Source organism: Vespula vulgaris, chromosome 17 (assembly GCF_905475345.1).
Source record: "Vespula vulgaris chromosome 17, iyVesVulg1.1, whole genome shotgun sequence".
In the NCBI taxonomy this organism is placed as follows: domain Eukaryota; kingdom Metazoa; phylum Arthropoda; class Insecta; order Hymenoptera; family Vespidae; genus Vespula; species Vespula vulgaris.
In genome coordinates, this window is record NC_066602.1 from 2,045,717 (window position 1) to 2,070,313 (window position 24,597).

At 38.9% G+C, this 24,597-nt stretch overlaps 1 protein-coding gene and 1 long non-coding RNA gene across 39 annotated transcripts in view; one reads left to right on the forward strand and one right to left on the reverse strand.

The window, feature by feature from the left end:
• The window catches only part of LOC127069911 (protein split ends), a 68,329-nt gene that overhangs the window by 18,499 nt on the left and 25,233 nt on the right, over nt 1-24,597 (reverse strand). For 37 of the 38 annotated variants that reach the window (XM_051007600.1, XM_051007612.1, XM_051007621.1 and 34 more), the window contains exon 2: nt 1,742-2,044. In XM_051007600.1, coding sequence (XP_050863557.1) covers nt 1,742-2,044 — 303 coding nt within the window. Of the gene's footprint in view, nt 1-1,741; nt 2,045-19,114; nt 19,260-24,597 lie in introns of those variants that run through there. The other variant, XM_051007584.1, reaches the window with a different exon arrangement.
• Nucleotides 2,039-13,883, forward strand: LOC127069938 (uncharacterized). The gene is made up of 2 exons (XR_007783793.1): nt 2,039-11,054; nt 11,125-13,883. It is a non-coding gene; the product is annotated as an uncharacterized LOC127069938 (long non-coding RNA).

The following is a 24,597-nucleotide window of genomic DNA, read 5'->3' on the forward strand; positions in this document are numbered from 1 at the left end:
TCTTTTTTCAGTATAAGGTATTATAATATTTCTTACTAATCCTATGCGAGACTCTTCTCCTTTTAATTTGGTTCTCTTACGAATAAATTATTCCGCACGCAAAAGAAATGAACGAAAAGGAAAATTTGTTAAACTCGAGCCAACCAAATACGACGCGGGTCGATAGAGAAGTAAGATAGAGAAAAATATACGTATCTAACATTATTCGTTCAAACGAGAAGAGAAATTTTAAATAAAAGAAACTCATTATTACGTATCGTAATGATGTTGGTACAGCCATTACGAAAAATATCGCAAGATATATAACGAAATGGTTAGTAGAGATAGACAAACAAATGTTGAAATTTCTTTTATAGAAGAACGAGATATAGGATAACTCGAGTCGATGTTAAAAACGATAATAATTCAGTACTCGTCAGGAACGACGACGGACGATCATGATAAGTCGAAAGCTACAATTTTTCCAGGAAATACTTTCACGAGAAATCGATTAGTCCCTGTTGTCCGTGACGCAGTTCAAAAGAGAAAGACATTTGATCGAATTCAACGACTCGATCGATATCTTTCAGTTTGATAAGAATATTTGGATATCATAATCATTATAATAATAATAATAATCATGATCATCATCATCATAAAAACGATACCGACAATATCTATCTACCTAAAGATGTCTCAACGTTTTCACTAATTACACATATTACATACATATGAGCTGTTCCTCGTATGGTCTGATAGGAAGAGGATAAATGTTGAAAAGGTCATAAAATTTCCACGACTTATCTTTTCAGCAACAACAATTCGTACTTGTTTTTCAATATACACGGTGCACCGTCTTGGAAACGACGACGACGACGACGACGACGATGACGATGACGATGACAACGAAGACGACGACACTTGGCACTTATATTTAATCCAAATTCACTGTAATCCAACACTGCATCCATTGGGTAAATCGTCGACGTGTCGAATAGACGAGTTTCACTAAATTTTCTTTTTCTCATATCCCACTGCATTTCTTTACACATCCTATTGCGATATTTTTATCTCATATTAAATATTAGAAGTATCCAGTCAAGGTATTCGATATAATTAGATGAGGATTAAGAATATAAGGAAGTGTACATAAGGATGGGCAAAGACCATACGATCAAAAAAAAAATAAAAAAAAAATAAAAAAGAAAAGAAAAAGAAAAAAAAACGAAGAGACACCTAACACGTGTAATGACGTTTCAATGTCGTTTTACCTGCTTCCGGTATAACGCGCGATTTAATCGATTCCCTGCGACGTGACTCATCATAAAGTGGTCTTTTATACACACACACACATATTATATCGAGAGAGGTTGTACACACAAAGTATTCGAAATGAACAAAAATATCGTTATCGGGTTCTCGTCACAAGACACGTATAGCGATAGGAGACATTGCTGTTAAGGTTTATGTTCACGATCCATGATTCTTATCTACGGTTGGTTATAACGACACGTTGATTATTATGAATCATTATGGATCATTATAGAGGATTAAAAATTCTGATCCCGCATTTATATTTATTTCAAGTTGTCTGCGGAATTAACTAAAATGAGAATCTATATCCATATTAGATATACCCGTAATAGGTATAGGTGTATAATAGAATATATATATATATCCTAGGAATATATAGGGTATTTTGCACAATTTAACAAAAAGATAGAACAAAAAGATAAACACATAAGATCCCAGCATATCTCACCCGTGCGAGGGAAATCTATGTTGAAGATGCTGGGGCTCGTAGTACTGTGTCGTAAGGGCTCGTTCGTCCAAAGTGTGCTCAGTCGCGTGAGCCTTCGCTGCGGACTTGATATCCATGAACGCCACCGTCGCGGAGGCGCCCCCGGTGTTAATCGAGGAACCGCCGCCCCCGCTGCCACCGCCGCTGCCGGAACTGGAACCGGAACCACCCTCGTTGCCCTCCCCGAGGGAACCACCGGAACCTCCGTCCACAGGGCACACCTCGCCCCGCGGCAGCAGCTTGACGCTCTGCACGCGTCCATACCTGTAATTGCAGAAACATAATCCACTTATTTATAACCCTTTTTAAACAAACAAATCATATTCTTTGTTCTTTCTTGTTTCAAAAGATAAATAAGTTTTCCGATCAGTCGATAATAAAAAATTGTCCTCACCCGTTAATTAAAAATGTAGAATAGCAAGTGGCGTGTATGGTTTTACTTATTTATCTAACCCTTCCCTATTTAAACTCATCTCAACAATCTCCCATCGTTAAATAATCTTCAAAGAAGGAATCGGTGATTCATATGTTAATCGAAAGAATCATATCGCGTCGTGGTTAAGTGATAGTGATTAGCGAGTGAGGGTGAATGAGTAGCTGTGTAGCAGTGAATAAGAAAGCAAACGTTCTTCAACGATATATGATCGGTTGAATCATTGTGCGAATCGAAGTGAGGCGATGTTCCAACGTACGTAAAAGTTCTAAGGATCGAGAATGAACAAGGGAGAGAAATGGAGAATATATTTTTCTACAAATGTGTCGCATCAATATTTCAGCATCGAACGAAATGGAGTAGGTAGAGAGAAAAAAAAGAAAAGAAAAGAAAAGAAAAGAAAAGAAAAGAAAAGAGGAAGAAGGAAAGTACAGGCAGACAGGGTAGGTAGACAGGGTAGGCCGGCAAGCAGCAGGCAAGCCGGCAGGCAGGCAAGCAAGCAAGCAAACACAAGCAAGCAAGCAAGCAAGGAAGGAAGGTAGGTAGGTAGGTAGGGTAGACGAAGTCCGTGGAGCGTTTCCACGGTAGAGATGCGGAGAAGACGACAGTGTACGAGAGCTGGCAACGTTGGACGGGTATAATACTCTGGTCTGCGAACGGCAACAGCGCAGAAGGGATCCTCGTTGAGAGAGATCGTTTGGGATTTCGAAGAAGGGAGGAGACCCTGTAATCCTCTGCCCGTAGAAACCTCTCGCGATACCCGACACGAGAGCGGAGGAAATTAAGTCGAAGGAAGAGAAAGACGGATAGAGGTTAGAGGAGGTAGAGATGAAAAAGGAGGAAGAAGAGGAAGAGGAGGATGAAGAGGAGGTAGAGGTAAAGGTAGTGGTAGAGGTGGAGATATAGATGGAAGAGAAGCAAGAGAAGGGGGAGAAAAAGAGGAGAGGAGGAGAGGAGTGAAGAGGAGAGAGCGCACGCGCGTAAAAGCATTTGCGCGCGGCTGAAAGAAGCCGAGGAGAGGGGCGAAGAGGGGAAAGAGGAGAAAGGAGACACCGAGACGAGACCTCGATCGAAGTCTTCCTCCGGCGGCGCATTCAGATCCGTACGGATAAAAGCCCTTGCGGATGTTTTTGCAGAGCGGCCATGACGGCAGCCTTTCCCTCGCTCGTAGAAAGAAGATAAACTGATATGTATATATTTCATGTATTTTACCGAGTCGAAACGTGCGTACAGAAGAAGGAAGTATATCGAAATGCTCGAGGGGATATATATTCGAGAAAAAGAAGACTACTTCAAAAAGAAGGTATATGTATGAAAGAGAGTAGGGTATAGAGAGAGGAGAGAGAGAGAGAGAAAATGGCGTCGGTAAAGGTTATCCACCATTACGTTTAGTCACCGACGACGTATATCTTCCAGACAGTTTTTTCTTTTTCTTTTTCTTTCTTTCTTTCTATTTTTTTTCTTTTTCCCCCGATTTTATTCCTCCAAAGAGCTCAGAATATTGTATTTTGTATAAAAATGAAAAAAGAGTTAGTAGAAAGAGGTTGGTTGCTCTCGGTGAGAATAATACACGAGTATGGGTATAACGTCCATCGATGATGACGAGATGGTGGAGAAAGAATAGGAGGGGAAGAGAAGAGGAAAGAAGAGGAGGAGGAGGAAGACGAACGAGAGAATGACGGCGTAGTTCCCTCGACGCAGAAATAAGGGGAGATTGGGGTGCGGTGAGAGGGAGGTTGAACTGGGGAAGAAGCAGGTTCTCTCATTCTTTCTTTCTCTCTCTTCCTCGACGGAGAAAGAGAAAGAGAGAGAGAGAGAAACAGAGTGCGCAAGGAGTGGGGATAATCGTCGATAAGAGGATGAAAGAGCCACGGTGATTGGTCGAACGGTAAGAGAAGAGCGACGCGCAGACGCAGACATCGAAGGCTCGACTTCTCTCAGCGAGTCGATCGGCCGATCTCGCGCGAGTTGCACGTACTCTTCTGTTCGCTCTCTTTAAAAAAAAGAAAAAAAGAAAAAGAAAGAAAAAATCGATTCGATCGAGTAAAACTTCCGATATATTTTTCTTTTGACAACGCAACAACAACAACGACAACAACAACGACAACGACGACACAACGCCGCAACGAGGATATATTTTTTATCCGTATTTTTTTCGAACGGCGAAAAGAAGTATCGATGATATTAGCAGCCGTATCAAAATTAAACAAAAACAAAAATCCGTCTCGAAATTCGTTTCCAACTACGTCCTTCTTACGGGGTTTTTTGCGTTTTGTTCTTTTTGATAAAAGAAAGCAAACGATTAAAAAAAAAAAAAAAAGGGATTAATGAGACACGGATAGAAAAGGAGGAGGAGGAGGAGGAGAGACATATGCCTTGTTGGAAGAGGGTTGAGAAGAGGGGGAAGAGAAGATTTGCGAGATAAAACGCAACACACTCGGATTATTTCAACGTCCGTACAGAAAGAAACAGAGAGAGAGAGAGAGAGAGAGAGAGAGAGAGAGAGAGAGAGAGAGAGAGATCATTTTCTCTAGGGCTCTAGAAAACAGAAGCAAAAGAGCATGGTGGATTTTTCTTTTTCTTTTTTTTTTTTTTGTTTTTTTGTTAATTTCGTCTACACACATCCCTCTCCTATTTCGTAATAATAACGTTTTTAAAAGAGAACAATTTGCTGCGGGTTCGGACACTTTAAACGACGACACCGTGAAAAACACAGCGTCGGCGTTTCAATCTTTTTTCTCTTTCCCTTTTTTTTTCTTCTTTTCTTTTTTATTTTTTTCTCGTTTGTACATCTCGGAAGTTCGTTGTTAATGATCGAACATCGTGGGCGTGGTTCCTCGCTAAAGCGTGTGATCCGATTCGCAGATGGGCCGATGCGCAATTACGTCGTTGCGTCGCAAGTTTCTCTCTACGTTCGGCTTGACGACCAACGACGACGACGACGACGATACGCGTGGACGACTAACTACGGTTAGAGAAAAGAGGAAAAGATTCTCTAAAAAAAAAAAATGGACAGAGGATTTAATTAAAAAAAAAAAAAAAATTACAAAGATCTTTTTTAAAGGTCTTGATGATCGTCCATATTCTCTTTCTCTCTTTCTCTCTTTCGCTCTCTCTCTCTCTCTCTCTCTCTCTCTCTCTCATAACATATCCCCTTATTTTCGAAGAACAAAAGAGAACACGACGAAATTGTTCTCTTTACAACTACTATAACAGAGTAAAAAGTTGACAATAATAACGTAAAACGTACTCGGGAAAATTTCTATCAACGAAGAACGAATGAATTTATATTTTCAAAATGGCGTGCGTTTAAGTAATATAAAAATGAGAGAAAACGGAAACGAATGAACGTACTTCAGGGGTGTATATGTATACTTCTCAGAAAAATACATATATACATATATATATGTATGCTTCTCGCTCGTGAATTAATATCACAAAATTAAGAGAACTCGAATCGACAGTTCAAATCGTGACGTGTAGAAAAGAGTGTTTAGTTAAGATCAAAACAAGATAGAAAAAACGAACTCTCAGCCCAACAAGCCGACTCCAACTATTCCCTTCGAAAAACAAAACAAAAAGAAAAAAAAAAAGCAGAAAACAAAACGAAAAAGAAATATTTAAGTTCCTTTCAATCGTATTTTCAAAACAAGGGCGTATGATAGTAGGATACAGGTTTGAGGGAAAAAAAAAAGGGAAGGAATAAATAAGTCTGGAACTTTGTTCGAGCATTGCTACGACAAATTCGAACAAAGTAAAAAACTCTCCAGTATGGCTGCTGTTGCTGCTACTGTTGCTGCTGCGATTACTGTTGTTGCTGTTTCTATTGCTACTGCTACTGTTACTGCTGAGCTGAGCTGAGCTGAGCTGCGCTGCGCTACTGCGTTTCTCTCACGCGGTGAAAATTTCACGCGAAATTCTTCTCAACAAAAAAAGCCGTTCGATTCGTCGCAGCTGCAAGGTTCTCGAACCGCACCAAACGAACGAACGAACGAACGGTTAGAAGGAGCGATAGCGTTCTGCGTCGCGGTCGCGTACCTTCTTTCACTCTACTCTTCTCTCTTCATCTCCCCTCTACTCTCAATCCCAATCCCAATCCCCAATCCCCAATCCCCAATCCCCAAACCCCAAACCCCTCTGAACCTCTCACGTTCCGTCAGCAAAATAAGAAGGCATACAAGGGAGCGGCGGTACATACGATCGAAGGCACTCGAGGAGAAGTTTCTCTCTCTCTCTCTCTCTTTCTCTTGCACGACGAACGAAGGAGAGCATTTACGAACACGCACGAACAACACACATCGGGCGACGTCGTCTTTTTCCGTGGTGCGTCGTGCGAATACGTAGGAGAGAAGGAAAATGGAGGAAGGTTGCTTTGCTGCTGCTGCTGATGCTGCTGCTGTTGGGGTAAAGAGGGGAAATCGAGTGCCACGGTGGCTGGCCGACTGGCTGGCGAAGCGAGCCGTGAACCATGTCTCTCCCCCCTCCTCTCACCCCACTTCCCCCCCACCCACCTATTCCCGTCAAACAAAACCTCTTCTCTCTCTCTCTCTCTCTCTTTCTCACCATACTCTCTATCTATCTATTCATCTATCTATCTATCTATCTATCTCTCTTTCTCATTCTTCTTTGCTCACTCTGCTCGCGCGTCAAGGAATTTTACTCGCACGGACTTGCTGCTGGCTCTTCCATAGCAGGGCTTCTTCTTTTCTCTCTTCTCTTTTTCGTTTCTTCCTTCTCTCTGCTCGACGAATGCAAGACGAACTCTTGTCCTCGGTTTAACAAGACGAGGATGTATATATGTTATGTATATACATGTGTGTTTGTAAGTATATATATATCTTGATCTCTGTGTTACACTACGTTCAGATATTCTCTGTAGGTCAGAACGGGGATGCTGAATTGAGGATTCAAACGGATTATTCTTTCAACCATTTCTCTTCTCTTCTTAGATGATACATGATAATATTACGATGTAACGAGGTTTCTTTCAGATAGGATGAAGAAGGAGGAGGAGAAGAAGAAAAAGTGAAATGGATTTGGGGATAGAAGAATTTGTAAGTTTTATGCGCAAGAGTTCGTCTTTGTATTCGTTAATGAATTCTTCCTTCATCCCGAAGAATCTTTCTCTTTATAGTTCGATCTTGCTTGCAATTTAATTATTTTACACGCGACATAATCTCCCGTCCGGCCGCCATTTTGTGTTGTTCCGTCTAGAACGACGGAGACGCGGGCCTGGAACGAGTTAACAAAAAAAAAAATAAAAGGAGAGAGAGAGAGAGAGAGAGAGAAAAGCGCACCGTTTCAAACGAACGCACAGTGCGAATAATTTTATTTTAAAAAGATGAATGTCCCTTTTTTCAGCTATGTATGTGTACATGTATGTTTTATGAAACTACATCAAAAAATGGGGAAACGAACGAGCGTTCGTTAACTTTTAAGAGCGTTGCTCTCGTCTTTCACGAGCGAGCATAAATCATAAATCTCTTCACATCGAATATCTATATATGATATATACGTATCTATGTATATATGTGTACGTATGTATGTATATATACAGACATATATACACATACACATATATATATGTATGTATGTATATACATATATAACAGCCTAGAAAATGAATTTTCTAGGAGAATCACAAAACGTGCTATGATCGAAACGTTGAGAGTGCTCGGACCAATCGTTCGTCTTTCTACGTTTGAAACAGGAGACGAACAGGAAATCAATACATCGGCCCACGGTTAAGAGTTGAGGGTGAGAGGGGAGGAAAAGAGGCGCAGGGGGTGAAAAGAGAGAGATAGAGATAGAGAGAGAGAGAGAGAGAGAGAGAGAAGCGTATAGGACAAAGCATACAAGTAAAAAAAAGGGGAAAAGAAAAACTCTCCTTCCGTAAACTCATCGGTGTTAGGCGGCACACAATCGTAGAAAGTATTATTATCAGTAGTACGTTCTCATCCTCTGATTAACTTCAAATATATATCGTACTTTAATCATCGCACGTGTACGCGTTCATATCTCATATAAACGATGATAAAATATATGCCGATGACGCGTCGATAAACTTTCCTATATGCGACATAACCTCAACAAATATCATTTTCTCCCTCGTATATATACTACTCGACCCAAAAATCTAATACCTTTATCGATTGAATTCATTCGATCCCGTTAATGATACTTTACTGTTATATTTCAACGTATATCAGTCAGTATAAAAAATATTCCAAAACATTCTCGCGGAGTTGTTGTACATGGCTCTTATCCAACATTATCTTTTATTGAGGGCCATCCATTTCTCTTCGAATTATTAATTACAAAATGGCGGTTAACAATATTCTGAGAGAATATTAAACGAAGAAGATAGGAGAGAAGAGATGCATGCACGAAACTTTGTTCTCCTTGGATGTAATAAAAATGCTTGAAATGGGATAATAGATAATATTAAAAGGGAAAGAAAAGAAATATTTGAGAATCAACGGGTTTGAAAAGTTCTCTCGTTTGAAGTTTCTGATATGAGCGGCAATTCTCGAATGCGAGTTACAACGAATGAATGGTTAGCGATTCTACGAAAAGAAATGTGGATAAAAAGAAAACAATGCGGGAGCAGCACCACGCAGCGACAACGTCGACATCGTCGACGATGTCCAACAACGACGACGACGACGACGACGACTACGACGATGATGACGAAGACGACGATGAAGACTATAAGAGAGAGAGAGAGAGAGAGAGAGAGAGAGAGAGAGAGAAAGAGAGGAAGGCTTTTGTTCCCTCGTAGTTTCCCCTCGATGCTTCTCGTCTTCTTCTCGTATCCAACGCTCTGGCTCTTTTCAAGCAAATAAAAACATCGTCCGGTACCACAAAGACGTTGGGTACGAGAGGCCCCCGGAAACGTTAGGGAGATGGGGGCTGGACTAAAAGGAGAAAGAGAGGAGACCAAGAGAAATTCCGAATAAAACCTATCGTTGGGGCTACGTCCTTTTTTCACATTGTTTCTCTCCCACGCCCGTAAACTTTCCTATTAACCTCGACGTTACCTAACAACATTCTTTATAAATTCCAATATACGTGGAACGGAGAAGCCCCGAAGAAAGAGGGTTAAAGTAAAGAGCTTAGTCGAAGCACGCTAGAAAAGATAGATAAAGAAGGGGAAAAAGAAAAAGAAAGGAAGAAAGAAATTGAATCGAGTATGAAATATGATGAATAGCGAGAAAAATACAAATGGCGATCGATACATTCATGGCAAATTCATAACGAATTCTGTGGAAAATATACTACGTTTCAACGATTACAAAAGATAAGTTGACTTCGTTCATCTGTTCGTTCGTTCGTTCGTTCGTCGTTCGTTCGTTCGTCATACGTTCGTCGTTCGTTCGTTATCACGGAACGGTTTCTCTTCGTGTACTGTTTCAGTAACGTTACAAATAACATACTACTACTACACCGTGAGAAAGAAAATTGGGATGAGTTTCTTGGCTAGGCTTTTTTCTTTTGCTCTTAAGGCTGACGAGACTAGCCGAAGAAGAAGAAGAAGAAGATGAAGATGAAGCAGAAAGCAGCACCGATGTAAGCCGCAAACGTCGTAGAAGCAAGCAAGCAAGCAAGCAAGCAAGCACAAGCAAGCAAGCAAGCAAGCAAGCAAGAAGCAAGCAAGCAAGCAAGCAAGCAAGCAAGCTAGCTAGCAAGCAAGCAAGCTAGCAAGCAAAGCAGGCACCGGCAGGCCAGAAACGAGCAAACGAGAAGGAAGAAGTGGCAACAGCGCTTATCCGAGCAAGCAAGCAGCGAGAGCGACGGTGGGCGCCTCAACGAGGCCAGCCGAGGACGTGGCAACAGCGCTATGACTCAGCTCTCCTCGTTCCGAGCTCTCTACCCTCTCCCACTTGGGCTCCTCCGTTGCCGTTCCCGTCCGTCCCGCGCGGCACTACGCAGCTGACGCCCTGCTATCCCCTCCCCAAAATCCCCACTTTAGTTGCTCGCTCGCTCGCTCGCTCGCACTCTCTCATCCCCACCACCAAAATATCCTACTACTACCAACGCAGCAGACATATACACACCACGTCGCTCCACTCGCCGTACTCCCTCCCCTCTACATTACCAAGCTTCTCGTCTCTTCGTCATCGTACTAGGGCAAACCGAGAGCGATTCCTAACATCGTCGACGTCGTACGAAAGAGACGAGGGGGAAGAGAAGGAGGAGGTGGACTCTTTCTCTCTTTCTCTTTCTCTTTCTCTTTCTCTCTTTCCGTTGTGTGCTAAGCCAGCGCAAAATTCTCTCTACCGATGGAAGAAAAACACCTTTACCAATCCCCTTCTTCTTCTTCGTCTTCTTCCTCTTTCTATCTCTTTTCTAAGGATTTCCTACTATTTCGTCTTTTTCTCTTTGAAATTCCACTTTCCGATCGAAGTGCAAAGGAGAAATATAAATCTTGAAATGCCTCATATACGAATGATCGTTATCATACGTATATACATACGTAACTCTAATTTTATAGATATGTAAGTAGAAGAATCGAGGCTAGTAAACCTTGGAGTATTTTAGTATTCGTCAGTCTAAAGCGAATCTTATCGTGCGAAGATGGCGATTATGGTACGGCAGGAAAGGGACTTCCTGCAATTGCGGGATGTACACACGTTCGCGAACCGCCTCTCCTCCTCCTTCTTCTTCTTCTTCTTCTTCTTTTCTCTTTAGCCTTCTCCTCTTTTCCCCTCTCTTCTTGCATGACTAACCTATAGTCATCTTCGTCTTCGTCTTCGTCGCAGTCGCCGTCGCCGTCGTTGTTATTGTCATTGTCGTCGGCGTCGTCATAATGCAGTGTCGCGTGGTTATGTTTCATATCTTGTAAGCTTAAGTTTTATTAACGTTTTATTTTTTGTTCTCTTCTTTTTATCTCTTCCGCTTATACTTTTAGGTTAGGTTGCATACATGACAATAACACGTATGTATCTACGTGAAAAGTGATTGGTCAGGTCGAAATACCGATATCATTTGACGAAATCAAGTTTGTAACTACGTAAATACGTAAGTAAGTTGTTAACAGGTTAATGCTGGAAAAAAACAACGACGACGTGACGGCATATTTACACACGACGATGTTTAATTCTACGTTTAGTGCATATGCGTGGAATTGCGTAAGCCATCTTGAAAGTTTACCGTTCCTCCGTTCGAGGAGTCTACGTTTAAAATAATAAGCTTACTTTACAGAAAAATATATTACAAGTATTTGAATATTCCCATTAATATGCAACGATATTCTTTTCCTAGCCAATGTCTTCTTTGAAAACAATTTACTAATGACTTGTATTTCACACGTTATTTTAACCTTTAACATCGTTGTGTTCTCCTTTTTAAACACAATAAGATAATTTATGGGTTTTTTAATATACGCGAAAAGTATTTTCAACGTCAACGTTCAACGTTAATGTTATTTCGAGCTCGCAATAGTGTCGATTATGATGATAATTCTGTTCTCTTATTTCTTCGATTAATACGAGAAAAAGAGAGAGAAAGAGAGAGAGAGAGAGAGAGAGGGAAAGAGAGAAGGGACGAAAGGAGGGAGAAGAGAGAAGGCAACGATTACGAGGCCGCGTGGGTTCGAGGTCGCAGGCTCGAGTCACGTTAAGCGGTGATTGCCGTCTCTGTCGTAGCCAAGGTGCCGTTATTTTAATGTAGATACGTAGACCGGATGAGAATGAAAAGCCAGGGAGAGGGAGAGAGAAAGAGAGAGAGGAGAGAGAGGAGAGAGACATTTTATTAACGTATACTGCAGAGAATATCGACAGAAATGAATAGTCGATAAATGTTGCCTCCTACCAAGTTAATTCCACCTCATTTTTTATCCATTTATTTCCCTAGATTCCCTGGATTCTCTTAGATTATCGTTTATCAACCATATATTTTTCAAACTATTTAACTTTCTCGCTGATCTAACATACGAAAGATCAATTTCGATATAAATTCGATAGGATATACTTTGTATAATTAACGATGCAACGACATTTGAAACACCTGTACGTCCTACGCCATCTTTCCACAACATGGCCGATCATAGGAAATCAAAATGGACGCTGCACTCGCCATGTTCGAAGAAATTAATGAATTAGAGGACAATTGTTAATATAAATTTATAGACATTGGATTTATACATATACATACATGTATATATATATATGTAGTACATATAATATAGTTTGTAAATTTGTAGTTTTACAATTTGACGAAGAAGAAGGAAATATTGAAGACGAGCAATTGATTTTTCAAATAATACGAGGAAACTTTCGGTCCTTAACTTTTTTCATAAAAAAACAAAAGAACCATGGTATATAAGAATAATAATGTATATATACCATTTGACTCGAAACAAATGTAAGCCTATATTTGTTGAAACTTTTCGAACAACAGGATAGTAAGCGAAGAATCTAGTGGGAGGTAGAGAGAAGAATACAAGTAACGGTAGTCCATATTACGATCGCCGCCGCGCCTATATTCTTGCTCGTGGCTTCTTCTGGGGGTTTTTCTCTCTCTTTCTCCCCCCCCCCTCTCTCTCTGCACGGAGAAAGCCAGTTCGAGTCTTTAGGTTATGTTCTTCGTGCGTATAGAGAAAGAGACAGAAAGAGGAAAAGAGAAGGGAAAGAGAAAAGAGAGAGACGTACATACACACACACACAAGAAAAAAGTATATGTTGTATCTCTACACAATACTTTGTAATATTGCATGTGCATATATAGGTACGTATGCAAAACCTTGGGTACCTTGGTCTTGGAGGAGCTACATAAAATGACGAAGTTCTGGCGACAGAAGAAAAAGAAATAGAATAAGAAGAAGATAGATAAAAATGTTAGAAAAGACTAGAATGAGAAGGAGAAGGAAAAGTTAGCATGCGAGTCAGTGGCGTAACATCCGAAAAAACGCATGATTGCTGGCCTCTCCCATCTATCTATCTATCTATCTATCTATCTATCTATCTATCTTTGTCTCTGTCTGTTCGTCTGTCTGTCTGTCTGCTGATTGTCTATCTATCTTTCTTTATCTCTCTCTATCTCTCTCTCTCTCTCTCTCTCTCTCTCTCTCTCTCTCTCTCTCTAGGCTTGCAAAGCCTTTAAAAAAGATACCTCGTTAAGCGAGAATTTCTTTTCTTTTCTATGCATTGTCTGCGCAGGTAGAGTCCACGTAAACAGGAACCGTAGTAGCGCTTTTAACAATGCACATTTTTTCCTTCCCCTCTTCTTTTTCTTCTTCTTCTTCTTCTTCTTTTCCATCTCCTTCCGTGTCAGGCAAAGAACTTATAGAGAAAGAGAGAAAGAGACTAGAAGAGAACGACGAAAACGACAATAAGGCGTGGCGTAAAAACGACGCAACCGGTTCCTCTCGAGTTTCGCAGTAACCTCTCTTTCTCTCTATCTGACGTATATATTCTTGTGATTAGGAGAGAAAGAGACAGATAAATAGATAGAGATAGAGATAGAGATAAAGATAGAGATAGGCTAGACTCAAATACATTCTCCGTTCGAATACTATTAATACGTACGCGTAATCTTTGCTTATATATCTCTTGCAGCAGCATGGGACTCTCACAACTTCTTGACTAATTCATAACTAGTTTCTTAACTGATTATTAATTATAGACATGTATATAAAGAACAAAAAAGAATAAAACATATTTTACTCCTTACTATATGTAATATTTATTATTATAAAATATTTGATCCGACTATACGGATTATAAAACTCTAGTGTTCTTTATTTTGGAGGAAAAAGACGAAAAAAAGGATAATGATCCTAATAATAATAATAATAATAATAATAATAATGATAATAATAACAATAATAATGGACAAGAAAAGTAAGAAAATATGCAAAAAAAAAAAAAAAGAAAACATTTCCAAATAAAGAAACGTCTGAGAATAATCTCCTCGTTTTTCTTCTTCTCTTCTTACGTTTTTTCCATGCTTAGTTGAGAACGTAGAAAAGAATTCGAGAGTTTTCTCATAGGGAACATAACCTATAACGCAAGAGTTACGCCATTGGATGCGCGTGCAGACCGTGTGTGTAGCAGCCCAGCGGCAGCACCAGAGAGACCAGCAGACACAGAACCTCTCCTGGTGGTTTACAACGAGAACGAGAAAGAGAAAAAGAGAGAGAGGAGAGAGAGAGAGAGAGAGAGAGGAGAGAGATGTTATGTTGTGTAGCGATGTGTGTATGTGTATGCGTTGTAGCGAGGGGGACGGAGGGGGTTATAGAAGAGAAGCATGCTTTTTTCTTGAACTCCCTCTCTCCATCGCAACGATTTCACCGCGCTTAGCCCCAGCCATGGATTCTTCTTCTCTCTTCTACCTACTCTGCAAACGTTAAGCAAAACGTTCTCAGCATCAGCCACGGGAAGAAGACTCTCTCCCTTTTTGCAGGTACATATACAATACATACATACTTATGTACATACGTGCTATGATGCGTCCTCCTCACGAATATCTACTGAAGTCACGTTGTTTTTAGACTTGGCATAAACATTTCTACAATCGTTTCCAAAGGAAACATTTTCTGAAGGATGGACAAAATTTTCATAAAATTTTCAACAATTTGGATCCTTTCGTGAAATATCCCTTCGTCTCTATACCAACAAGATATATCTTTGGAATAGAAAATGGCGAAAAGCTTAGATGAATTTACGTGTCATCGTCATGTACTTTTCTTGACCAATTGTTTTTCGAAAACTTTAATCGTGTTTATCGTCTTTTCGTTTGGACACTACATTTACTAATATATTTTTCTATGGAACAGTTGAGAACCTCTGGGAAATAATATGGCAGAAAAAATCGAGACATTCGTTCGATTTTATTATTTCTTTTTTCTTATTTTTTTTTTTATTATTTTCTTTTTCCCAAAACAAAATTCCGAAGAAATGTATACGATCTTTCCTTCCACTGTATATTTTTGTGAGAGTCGAGTTGAGCCGAGCCGAGTGAATTTTTAGCGCGTAAAAGTGTATCTGCATCAGCAGACGCTTGCTTGAACACACAGGCATACACATATACACACACAGTGTGTACGCACGAACGCAGATGGAAGGTTGACAAGGCGCACATGGCTGGTTTCGTTTAATGGAGGTCGTTGAACTGTCAACGTGGCAAAGCTACGACTGAACTCTTCCACGTCGGCATATTCGCCGAAACATTTTTTTGTCGATTGAGAACCACTGAAACGGCGATTTTCAATCGCAGTAAAATTAAATCGATCAATTGCACATTTTCTTTTCTTTAGAAGGAGCCCAATAACAGCGACGTTCGTAAAATACAAAATGGCGAATAACGTAATCGTAAGAATTCGCAAGCCGCCATGTTTGTTACATCAACCAATTCAACTCAACGATATTGTCTTGCAAAATGAAAATAGAACTTAATGTGGAATGTATCATCAGCATTGTATGATGTATAACGTAGTATATTTTATTCTATTTGTTGGTAGTTTTGGAGGGATGTTTAAAAATCGCGGATATTAATGTGGTAGACGAATATTTTGTAAATGTTAGATATTTTTCTGAACACACTCCCTTCAGTTCATTTACCGTTACACCAGAAACTCGGTTGTAAAAGAGATATCTTCAGTAATTTTACAGTCTCTTTACGACGTCTAAGGAGTAATATATTTTATTCCAAGTATCGTTCATGCACTCGAAGAAGATAGGGTGAACGTTCGAACGATCGTAAAACGTTTACTTAAATCCAAAAGACATAAAGACCGAGTTAAATGGGTTAACTTGTATATGATATTTTTAAAAAAGAAAGAAAGAAAGAAAGAAAAAAAAAAGAAAATTGTATTAAAAGTGTGTGTGTGTCCATGCGGAATCACTTTTGATACCAACTGTACATAGGTATAACGATAGTCTCATACGTTTCCGCGATCGCGTTTCTAAACACATGAGAGTTGTCGTGGATTTACCCCACTCCTCGTTTTTCTTCGTGTCTACCTGTTCTATCGACACCTTGGCACCTGCCACAAGCTTAGAAAATGGAACAATAGCCATGGATATATGGATGATGGGTGGTATGGTTTCCTCCGACACTCGTTTCTTTCATTTGTTCAACTTTTCACTGTATAATATACCAAGATCATAGATATCCTTTGTATATTGTTATAAATATAGAATAAAAAAAAATTATTAACAATTATACGATATCTATATAATATTGTCTTCTTATTATCTTTTCTTTTTTTTAACTTTTTTCTCTTCGATATATACAATGTTGAAATGTATAATCATTGAAATATAGTAAAGGTTAGGTTAGGTTAGGTTATCGAGAAGCAAGCATTGTAGGCGTTTATACTTAGACGATTTATTCTTCGTCTAAGGGAATTTGCATTCGTCCCACTTTATTAAACGACCAGAGAGAGAGGGAGAGGGATAGAGAGAGAGAGAGAGAGAGAGAGAGAGAGAGAGAGAGAGAGAGAGAGAGAGAGAGAGAGAGAGAGAGAGAGAGAGAGAGAGAGAGAACCAGTCGTTTCTTATTGGAAAACGTTCTAGATCGATGTAGAACGAGAACGTGTAGGTCATCTATGCTCCTTTCTATGATTTATTCAATGAATCGTATGATTTAGTGGTATTTCAACTCCGCTTACATTCTCCAAGGCGAAACACGAAGCTGATGTATTATTATTAAGTTTTCCGATTTCATCGACTTACCATCAATTTGGTAGTTTTACATTTTTTACGTCACTTTCAAGTTTATCAGATGTCGTTTTACAAAATTTACAAAATAAATAAGCAATTGAGAATGTCTGCTGAATCGGATTGATCAAAATAAAGATGGATGCTTCGTTAACGAAATTCAACAAAGTTTCACGAAGTGTCACGAAGTTTCACGAAGTTTCACGAAAGGCTACATGACTCTCTTGGTTTTTTTCTCTCATATTCAAAATGGCTTCCTACTATTCTCCCACGGTATACCTATTTCATTTTCTATTGAATCGTCTAAGGGGATTCGTAAGAAAGAAAAAGAAAAAGAAAAAGAAATAGAAAAGTAAAGTGAAGGGGGGAGAGAAACAGAGAGAAACAGAGAGAAAGAGAGAGAGAGAGAGAGAGAGAGAGAGAGAGAGAGAGAGCAGTCTGCGCCTCGAAGAAAATGAAATTCTATTACTTCCTGTTGACTGACAAAACAGAAGCCACCAGGGCGACGTTCGAGTGGCACCGACGAAAATAGAACGTCGTCATTAAACGAAGGCACCATCTATAGGTTTAACGTCCGGTATGCCACCCATCGTGCCTCTAGGGAAAATCGACTCGATTTACACAGTATTTTGTCCAGAACCACTAGGACCCGATGGTCCCTTTTATTTGTTCAACGAATTTCGGTGCCAATGTTAGAGACCTAAATGAAAACGCGAAATGAACACAATTAACTTAGAAAATTACTTCTCAATATTTGCTTGTACGTCTAATCACGCGATTATAATAATAAATTTACAACTTCTTTGTTGTTTGTTTGTTAGTTAGTCTGTTTTTTTTTTTGTTACATATAGATAGATAAACAAAACATCGACGCGAACATGTGGGTACAATGTTCGTTCGAAAAATTTGAGTTGTATGAAAGTTGATCTTTTAATATTGAAATTCTATTGTTGTTATATATTTATCAGAAATCAGAGATCACATGGATCATAGATCATAAAAAAGGATTCTCCGAGTTACGAAGGAATATCGTTCGGGTCACTTCGCAGGACTCTCTCCGCAGTAGCATATCGGCCGCGCCTGGAAATATTAAAGAAGATAGTACAATGTGAAGTAAGGGCTTTAAAAGCATACCTTTAAACCTGTAAGAAGCCTAAACGAAGATGTCGGCAATGAAGATGATATCTTAATCCTATACGAATTCTAATTTATTCAAAAATCTTGCTTCGTCGAAATGATGTGATAAAAAGTCAATAGTAAATAAGATTTACATGTATCCTGTTCAATATTTCTCTCTCTCTCTCCCTCTCTCTCTCTCTCTCTCTCTAGAATCTTATTACGTATCTCCGATTTCGTTTCCAGTTACAAATTACATTTTGGATCCTGGGGATCTTGGAACATAGCCAGATGCAATAACGATTTCACACGAAAACGCGTGCCTCCTTGCGGAACACACAACGAACAAGAATTATCGATAGTTTGTGCTAAAAGCAAAGATGTTGTGAATGTGTGTGTGCGTGTGTGTATCTTTCAACGTGATTTCAGGAATACTTTTACGTTCGAACTAAAATCGATTATTGGGCTAAACAAAAATGGCTCCGAGATATTTCGAAGTAAAAAAAAAAAAAAAAAAAAAAAGAAGAAGAAGAAGAAAAAGAAAAAGAGAGAGAAAGAGAATACTTAACTTTGTACTTGAAACGAAGGTGACGACTGAAAAAGTATGACGATTCAGTCGAAAGATCATTCTGGCAACTTAGACGATGATGCCAGTGTGACTTTTGATCGTGTTATATAATCTAGAAGTTTCTTTGGTCTCTCTCTACCTAAGATAATTTCTAAGATCAACATATCATTACCAAATAGCGTCGAAAAGAATTAGCAAATCCAAGGATAATTTATCGAAACCTTCGAGTATTCTTCCTTAACATTAAACTCTACGAATAATGTTTTCATTATTATAATGATATTCGTAAGATATTATTCATTTTAGCTCATTCGGAATCATCGAATTGATCAAAATCAATATGGAGAAGAGAAAACATAAATATTCATTTACACGAGTTACGCCATTAAACAAAAAAAGAAAGAAAGAAAGAAAAAATAATCACATTCAACGTTCCGCGTCATGCGAAACGCTAGTTTCAATGGGATCCCTCACGACCAACACGAATTCTCTTTCCCCTTTTTCCTTTTCTTTTATTCTCCCTTTTTTTTTTTTTTTTTTATCGACAATACTACCTTTTATTTACCAGTGGAGTACAATACGGTGCAATCTCGCGGAACACCATGGTGCCACGATCATCATAGAAATTCGTGTGAAAAGTGACAAAAGCAATGTCGCTGTATCCTTCTTCCTTTCATCAGATTTCGCGACCAACTATAACTGACAACAACAACAATTACCAGTGAGAGAGTTTCAATTGCGAGCTCATCCTAAATGATTCCTTTCTCGTAATAATTATGTTTTTATTCCAAAAAAAGATTTTTTTTTCTATTTTTTCTTTCTTTTTTTTTTCTTTCTCTTTTTTTTTTTTTTGTTTGATTTATATATCCAAAAAATGTAAGAAATGGACGCCATATTGAACAGATCTCAAACGATTGGTTAAGAAATAAGACGCCATTTTGAAGATCTCCAAGTACGATTGGTTAAAAACTCATCGCCATTTTTTAATAGCATTGTCTACAACAAAATGGCGTCTGACTTGGTGTCCTCGATTTTATTAGAATTTTAAGATAATAGAAATTGATTTAAAAATGATAAATCGATAATTTCTTTTAGGATCTTCTATACCGATAAGATTGATACTTTTAAAAGGATAACTGATACTAACTATTACGGAATAGGAAGAATAACGACGTACAGAGCGTGCAATTTTAATGTAAACGTCGATGGTTCCATAGAAGCAGCGATAATAGAATCGAACGACAACGAAAAGGGATTTATGTGGCTAAGTATATATGCACATATATATGATGTATATGTATGCAAGCAAAGTAGATGTCGCGTACTTGGTAATCTCATATATCCATACACATACATACGCAGAAAGCTAACTACAGTTAAGCTCCAAATCAAAACGGTGTAGGTGTCTCTTGGAGAATGTTTTCCATATATTTAGTCTCAACATAAATTGATGCAATATCTTGGACGTACCATTTAAAAAGAAAGAAAAAAAAAGGACAAAAAAAAGAAAGAAAGAAAAAAAAAAGAAAAAAAATTATACATTTTCTACTTTGTATCATCGCTACGATAAAACATTTTTAATTCAAATAACATGACTGATTTCCATTTATTAATATTTATTAATAACTGAGATATTAATATTAAACTATGTTTCGTCTAAAAGAAAGAACTTATTCGTTCGATTCGAAACAGTAACCGACTGTGTATGTATCCATTGCCAAGTATTTATTTATCGTCGACCATATCTGTCCTTGCTAACTTCACGGACAAACATCGGAGAGGGTCACCTGCCACGATGACGACGACGACGATAGCTCTTCCCTACGCGACAGAAGTAAATGTTTACCTCATTGTTTTTTTTCCCTCTCTTTCTCTTTCTCTTTCTCTTTTTCTTCCTCTTTTCCATCCCTTTTCTTTTCCCCCATTTATATTCAGAAATAAAGTAAGACAGAGAAAAGTATTTCCAATCATTTTTTTCCATTCAAGAAAAAAAACTAGAAAAACGAAGTGGAATGGCACTGCCTACTTGACCCAACTGTTGTTCTGCATGTTCCAAGATTATCGATCAGCTTATGAAAGTTTTGTCGTCGAAATGAAAACCGCAGGATTCCTTTTCTATCATCTTCAAAAAGGATGTTAAAGAAAAAGAAAAAAAGAAGAAGAAGAAGAAGAAGAATATTTCTTTTTTCCTTTTCTTTCTCCTTTTTCTTTTTTAATTTAAACAAGACATCCTTATTGTTAGAAAACTCGTCGAATAAATTAGAGTTTAAATAGACGAAGACGATAAAAGCAATCGACGATGTCTATTTTCGTTTCTCGATCTCTCGAGTACTTGATGGTAGATAGGTAGGTAGGTAGGTAGGTAGGTAGGTAGGTAGATAGGGTAGAAGCTGGGTACTTGAGAGAAAGCTTTTGAGCGTTCTTTCTTATTCGTGTGTACTGAGAGAATGACGAGTAAATTCGTGAGGGTATTCCTGCGAGATTGAAGGGACGAAAGAAAAAAAGAGGAAAAAAAAGGAAGTGATGGAAGAAAGAAGGGATGAGAAAGGATGGGAAGGAGGGAGAAGAGGAGATAGGAGAGGAGGTGAGAGTCCACGATGTATTTCGATACGTAAATAAATACAAGGTCGAGGAGACGAACGTTTCTCGGTTATAAAGGACTAAGTATATATATATACATATATATATACATTATATATATATACATGTGTGTGGGTATATTCGTCTGGGGATGTATATAGAAGCGCGCGCGTGGGTATCTGTACGTGTATGTATATATGTATTTGTGAGGAACAAGGGGAAAAAGAGAGAGAAAGAGAGAGTGAGGGAGAGAGAGGGAGAGGGAGAGGGAGAGGGAGAGGGAGAGAGAGAGAGAGAGATTGCCGTGCATAATTGTCGTTGGAAAAGTATCGGACGTTTGGCGAGTGCGCGTAGCACAGCAACTGGGAGTACATAGAAGACAACGATTTTCCTGGAATCGAACGAGAGAGGCGCGTGCGAGCGAGAGAGAGAGTTCCAGGGTTCACGCTCGGCAACGTCGCCATATATCGACCCAGCTGTCGCTCTGGGGGAAGAGACTGGGACACGACCGGCTCTGGTCCCAACAAAAATCTAATTCTTCCATCTCTATCTCCATCTCTCTCTCTCTCTCTCTCTCTCTCTCTCTCTCTTTTTCTCTTTCTTTCCTTCTCCTACTCCTTTTCTCTTCCTCCTTCAACAAAGACTTTTTTTTTTAATCCGATGCCTCTCGTTATCCGTTTCCTTTCTTTGCTTTTTGTACTTAACACGGTCGATAATGATGGATATTTGAAATGTACTGAAGACGAAGAAAACCCAACACGCACGCCATTTTGATATACGTTCGAATTTAGAAATTAAACGCAATCTATATATATATATATATATAAATAATAATATTGATGAATTTTTGTCGATCGACAAAAGAATAAGTCTAGAAAGTAGATAGAAAAATAAATAGATAGATAGATAGATAGATAGATATATAGATAGATAAAGAGGGAGAAAGACAGAGACAGAGAGAGAAGGAAAGGCTTCCATTTTCTAATGTACTTTTCCATTAAACTGGAAAGTACTTTGACGCATTAATTCTTTAAAGCAGAGATCGAGCACGATATCCGCGTTCTATTTCGATCGGACGAATGAACGGATGGATGGATGGATGGACGAATGGACGGACGAACGGTGAGGTGGAGCGGTCGAGAAAAGATTCGCGACCCCGGCACCTACCACCACCACCACCACCACCACCACCACCACTACCACCACCACTACCATCACCACCACTACTACCACTACCACCAATACCACCACTACCATCACTCTCCATCTCCACCCACTTCCAGAGCAAAGCTCCAGAACACCACCGACAGCAGCAGCAGCAGCAGCAGCAGCAGCAACGGCAGCAAGAGCAGGAGCAGAAGACCTAGGTATCCCAGCAGAAACCCCCGATTCACTAGTGGGAGCTAGTGTCGCCACCATCACCACCATCATCATCACCACCACCACCACCACCACCACCACTAACCTCACCTCCACGACTACCACCATTCGCGATTCGACCAACCCTCGACGAGATTCGAATCCAAGCCAAACGTTTTGTACATACATACATACATATATATATGTATGTATATATATAGAGCTACGAGCTGCTACCCTCCTTGCCTGCGAGTCTCACTCAGCGCACGCGGCAACCACTACCCTCTCCCCTACTACTTTTCTTTACCATTTCTCTCTTCCTCTCTTTATCCCCATATCCCCCACTACCTTTTTACTTTGACTATCTCTCTCTACCTCCTTTTCGATGGATTCTCACACCCTCGCGGCACGTTTCAGCTACCCCTCTCTCTCTCTTCTCCTTTCTCGTTTCTCCAATTCCTCTCATCCTCCCTCCAAACGATCAAATCTTTCTCAGCTCTCATGCCATCCCAGCCCACTTGCCCCCTTACCGTCTCCTACTCCCCTTCTCTTTCTTTTCTTCTCTTTACCATTCCTATATCTATTTCTCTCCGTCTCTCTGTCCGTCTCTTTCTTTCTTTTCCCATCCCAATCACACTTCATCCTTCGATTCGACGGGGATATCCATCCTACTACCACCATCACACCACCAACCACCATCTCTAGCCTCGCTATACTACTAATACTAATACTAATGCTACTACGAATATCAACGTGTGCTTCTTCTACTGGCAACACCACTTTTTCTCTCTCTCTTTCTCTCTTCCTTTCCCTATCTTCCTCCCTTCCTCTCCCTCTCTCTCTCTCTCTCTCTCTCTTTATGTCTATGTCTCTGTCTGATCCTTTTCTACGCAGTACACGAGCAGCAACGCATATTCTATCTAGACTGACTATTCCACTCAGGGTGTTTTCCCTTTTTTCCTTACTTTTTCTTTTCCCACCTCTCGACATTATTCCCCATCTCGTTCTTTGATCTCTGAAGTTTCATACTTGGAAATCTAATCTCTACAGGGTTACTGATATAATTCATTTTTAGATCATCCCTCTATGTGGAATATATAGACTTTTTTTTGTTTATGATCAATGAATGATTTATAAATAAAGAAGATTTGATTGATTAAGATTCCAATCGTTTTCTTCGTGATAAATTCGACATCTCTTATAAGCAAAGAGAGTTGTTGAAAAACTTGATTATATGTAAACTATTATTTAATTTATTTAAGCATTCTAGTGCCTACATTATAATAAATAAACAATGTATATATGTATATATGCACGTATATATACATATATGTATTATGTATCTACGAACATATCCTGTCTTCTCATTCCGCTCGAAAAGATAAAAATGAAAAATAGAAATAAAAATAATAAAATATAAAAAAAATACTATTATCAGTCGCAATAAAATATACAATGACAATTATCTATATTGTCTGATCAGTATTATCTATCGTCAAATGTTTAAAAAAAGAATCTTATCGTAACTATATATATATGTATGCGTAAATTAATATACGACCGACCGATATAACCTAAAATAAAGATATGCGCAATTTTTATCTACATATGTACATGATTTATCTTTTGTACGCCATCCTTTTTAAATAGATATTCATTTTTAAATAGTCCAATGCTTTTGTTTCTAATTAGAACAAACAAATGAGGATGTGAAAAAAGAGAAACGAAAAAATACATATGGGGGAAAAAAAAGGAAAGAAAAAAGTGAATTCTTAAAATGAAGGAGAACGAAAAGTACCCAATAAAAAGAGGCAGGTAAATGTAACGGTTATTCCTCGTTCGCTGAATTTAAACTTACTACGTGCGTGCATATATGCATGATGATGTGTGTGTGTGTAATCATAAATATAAAGAGAAAGAGAGAAGAAGAAAAAGAGAAATTGGCGTTAAGCCAAAGTCCTTCGCGTCCTACGACGACTTTACCAGCACACAAAGTTCGTCGATAGACCATTCTCGATTGCTGGGACAGGTTAAAAAAAAAAGAAAAGAAGAAAAGAAAGGAAAAGAATACAAAATTAAAAATAAATAAATAAATAAA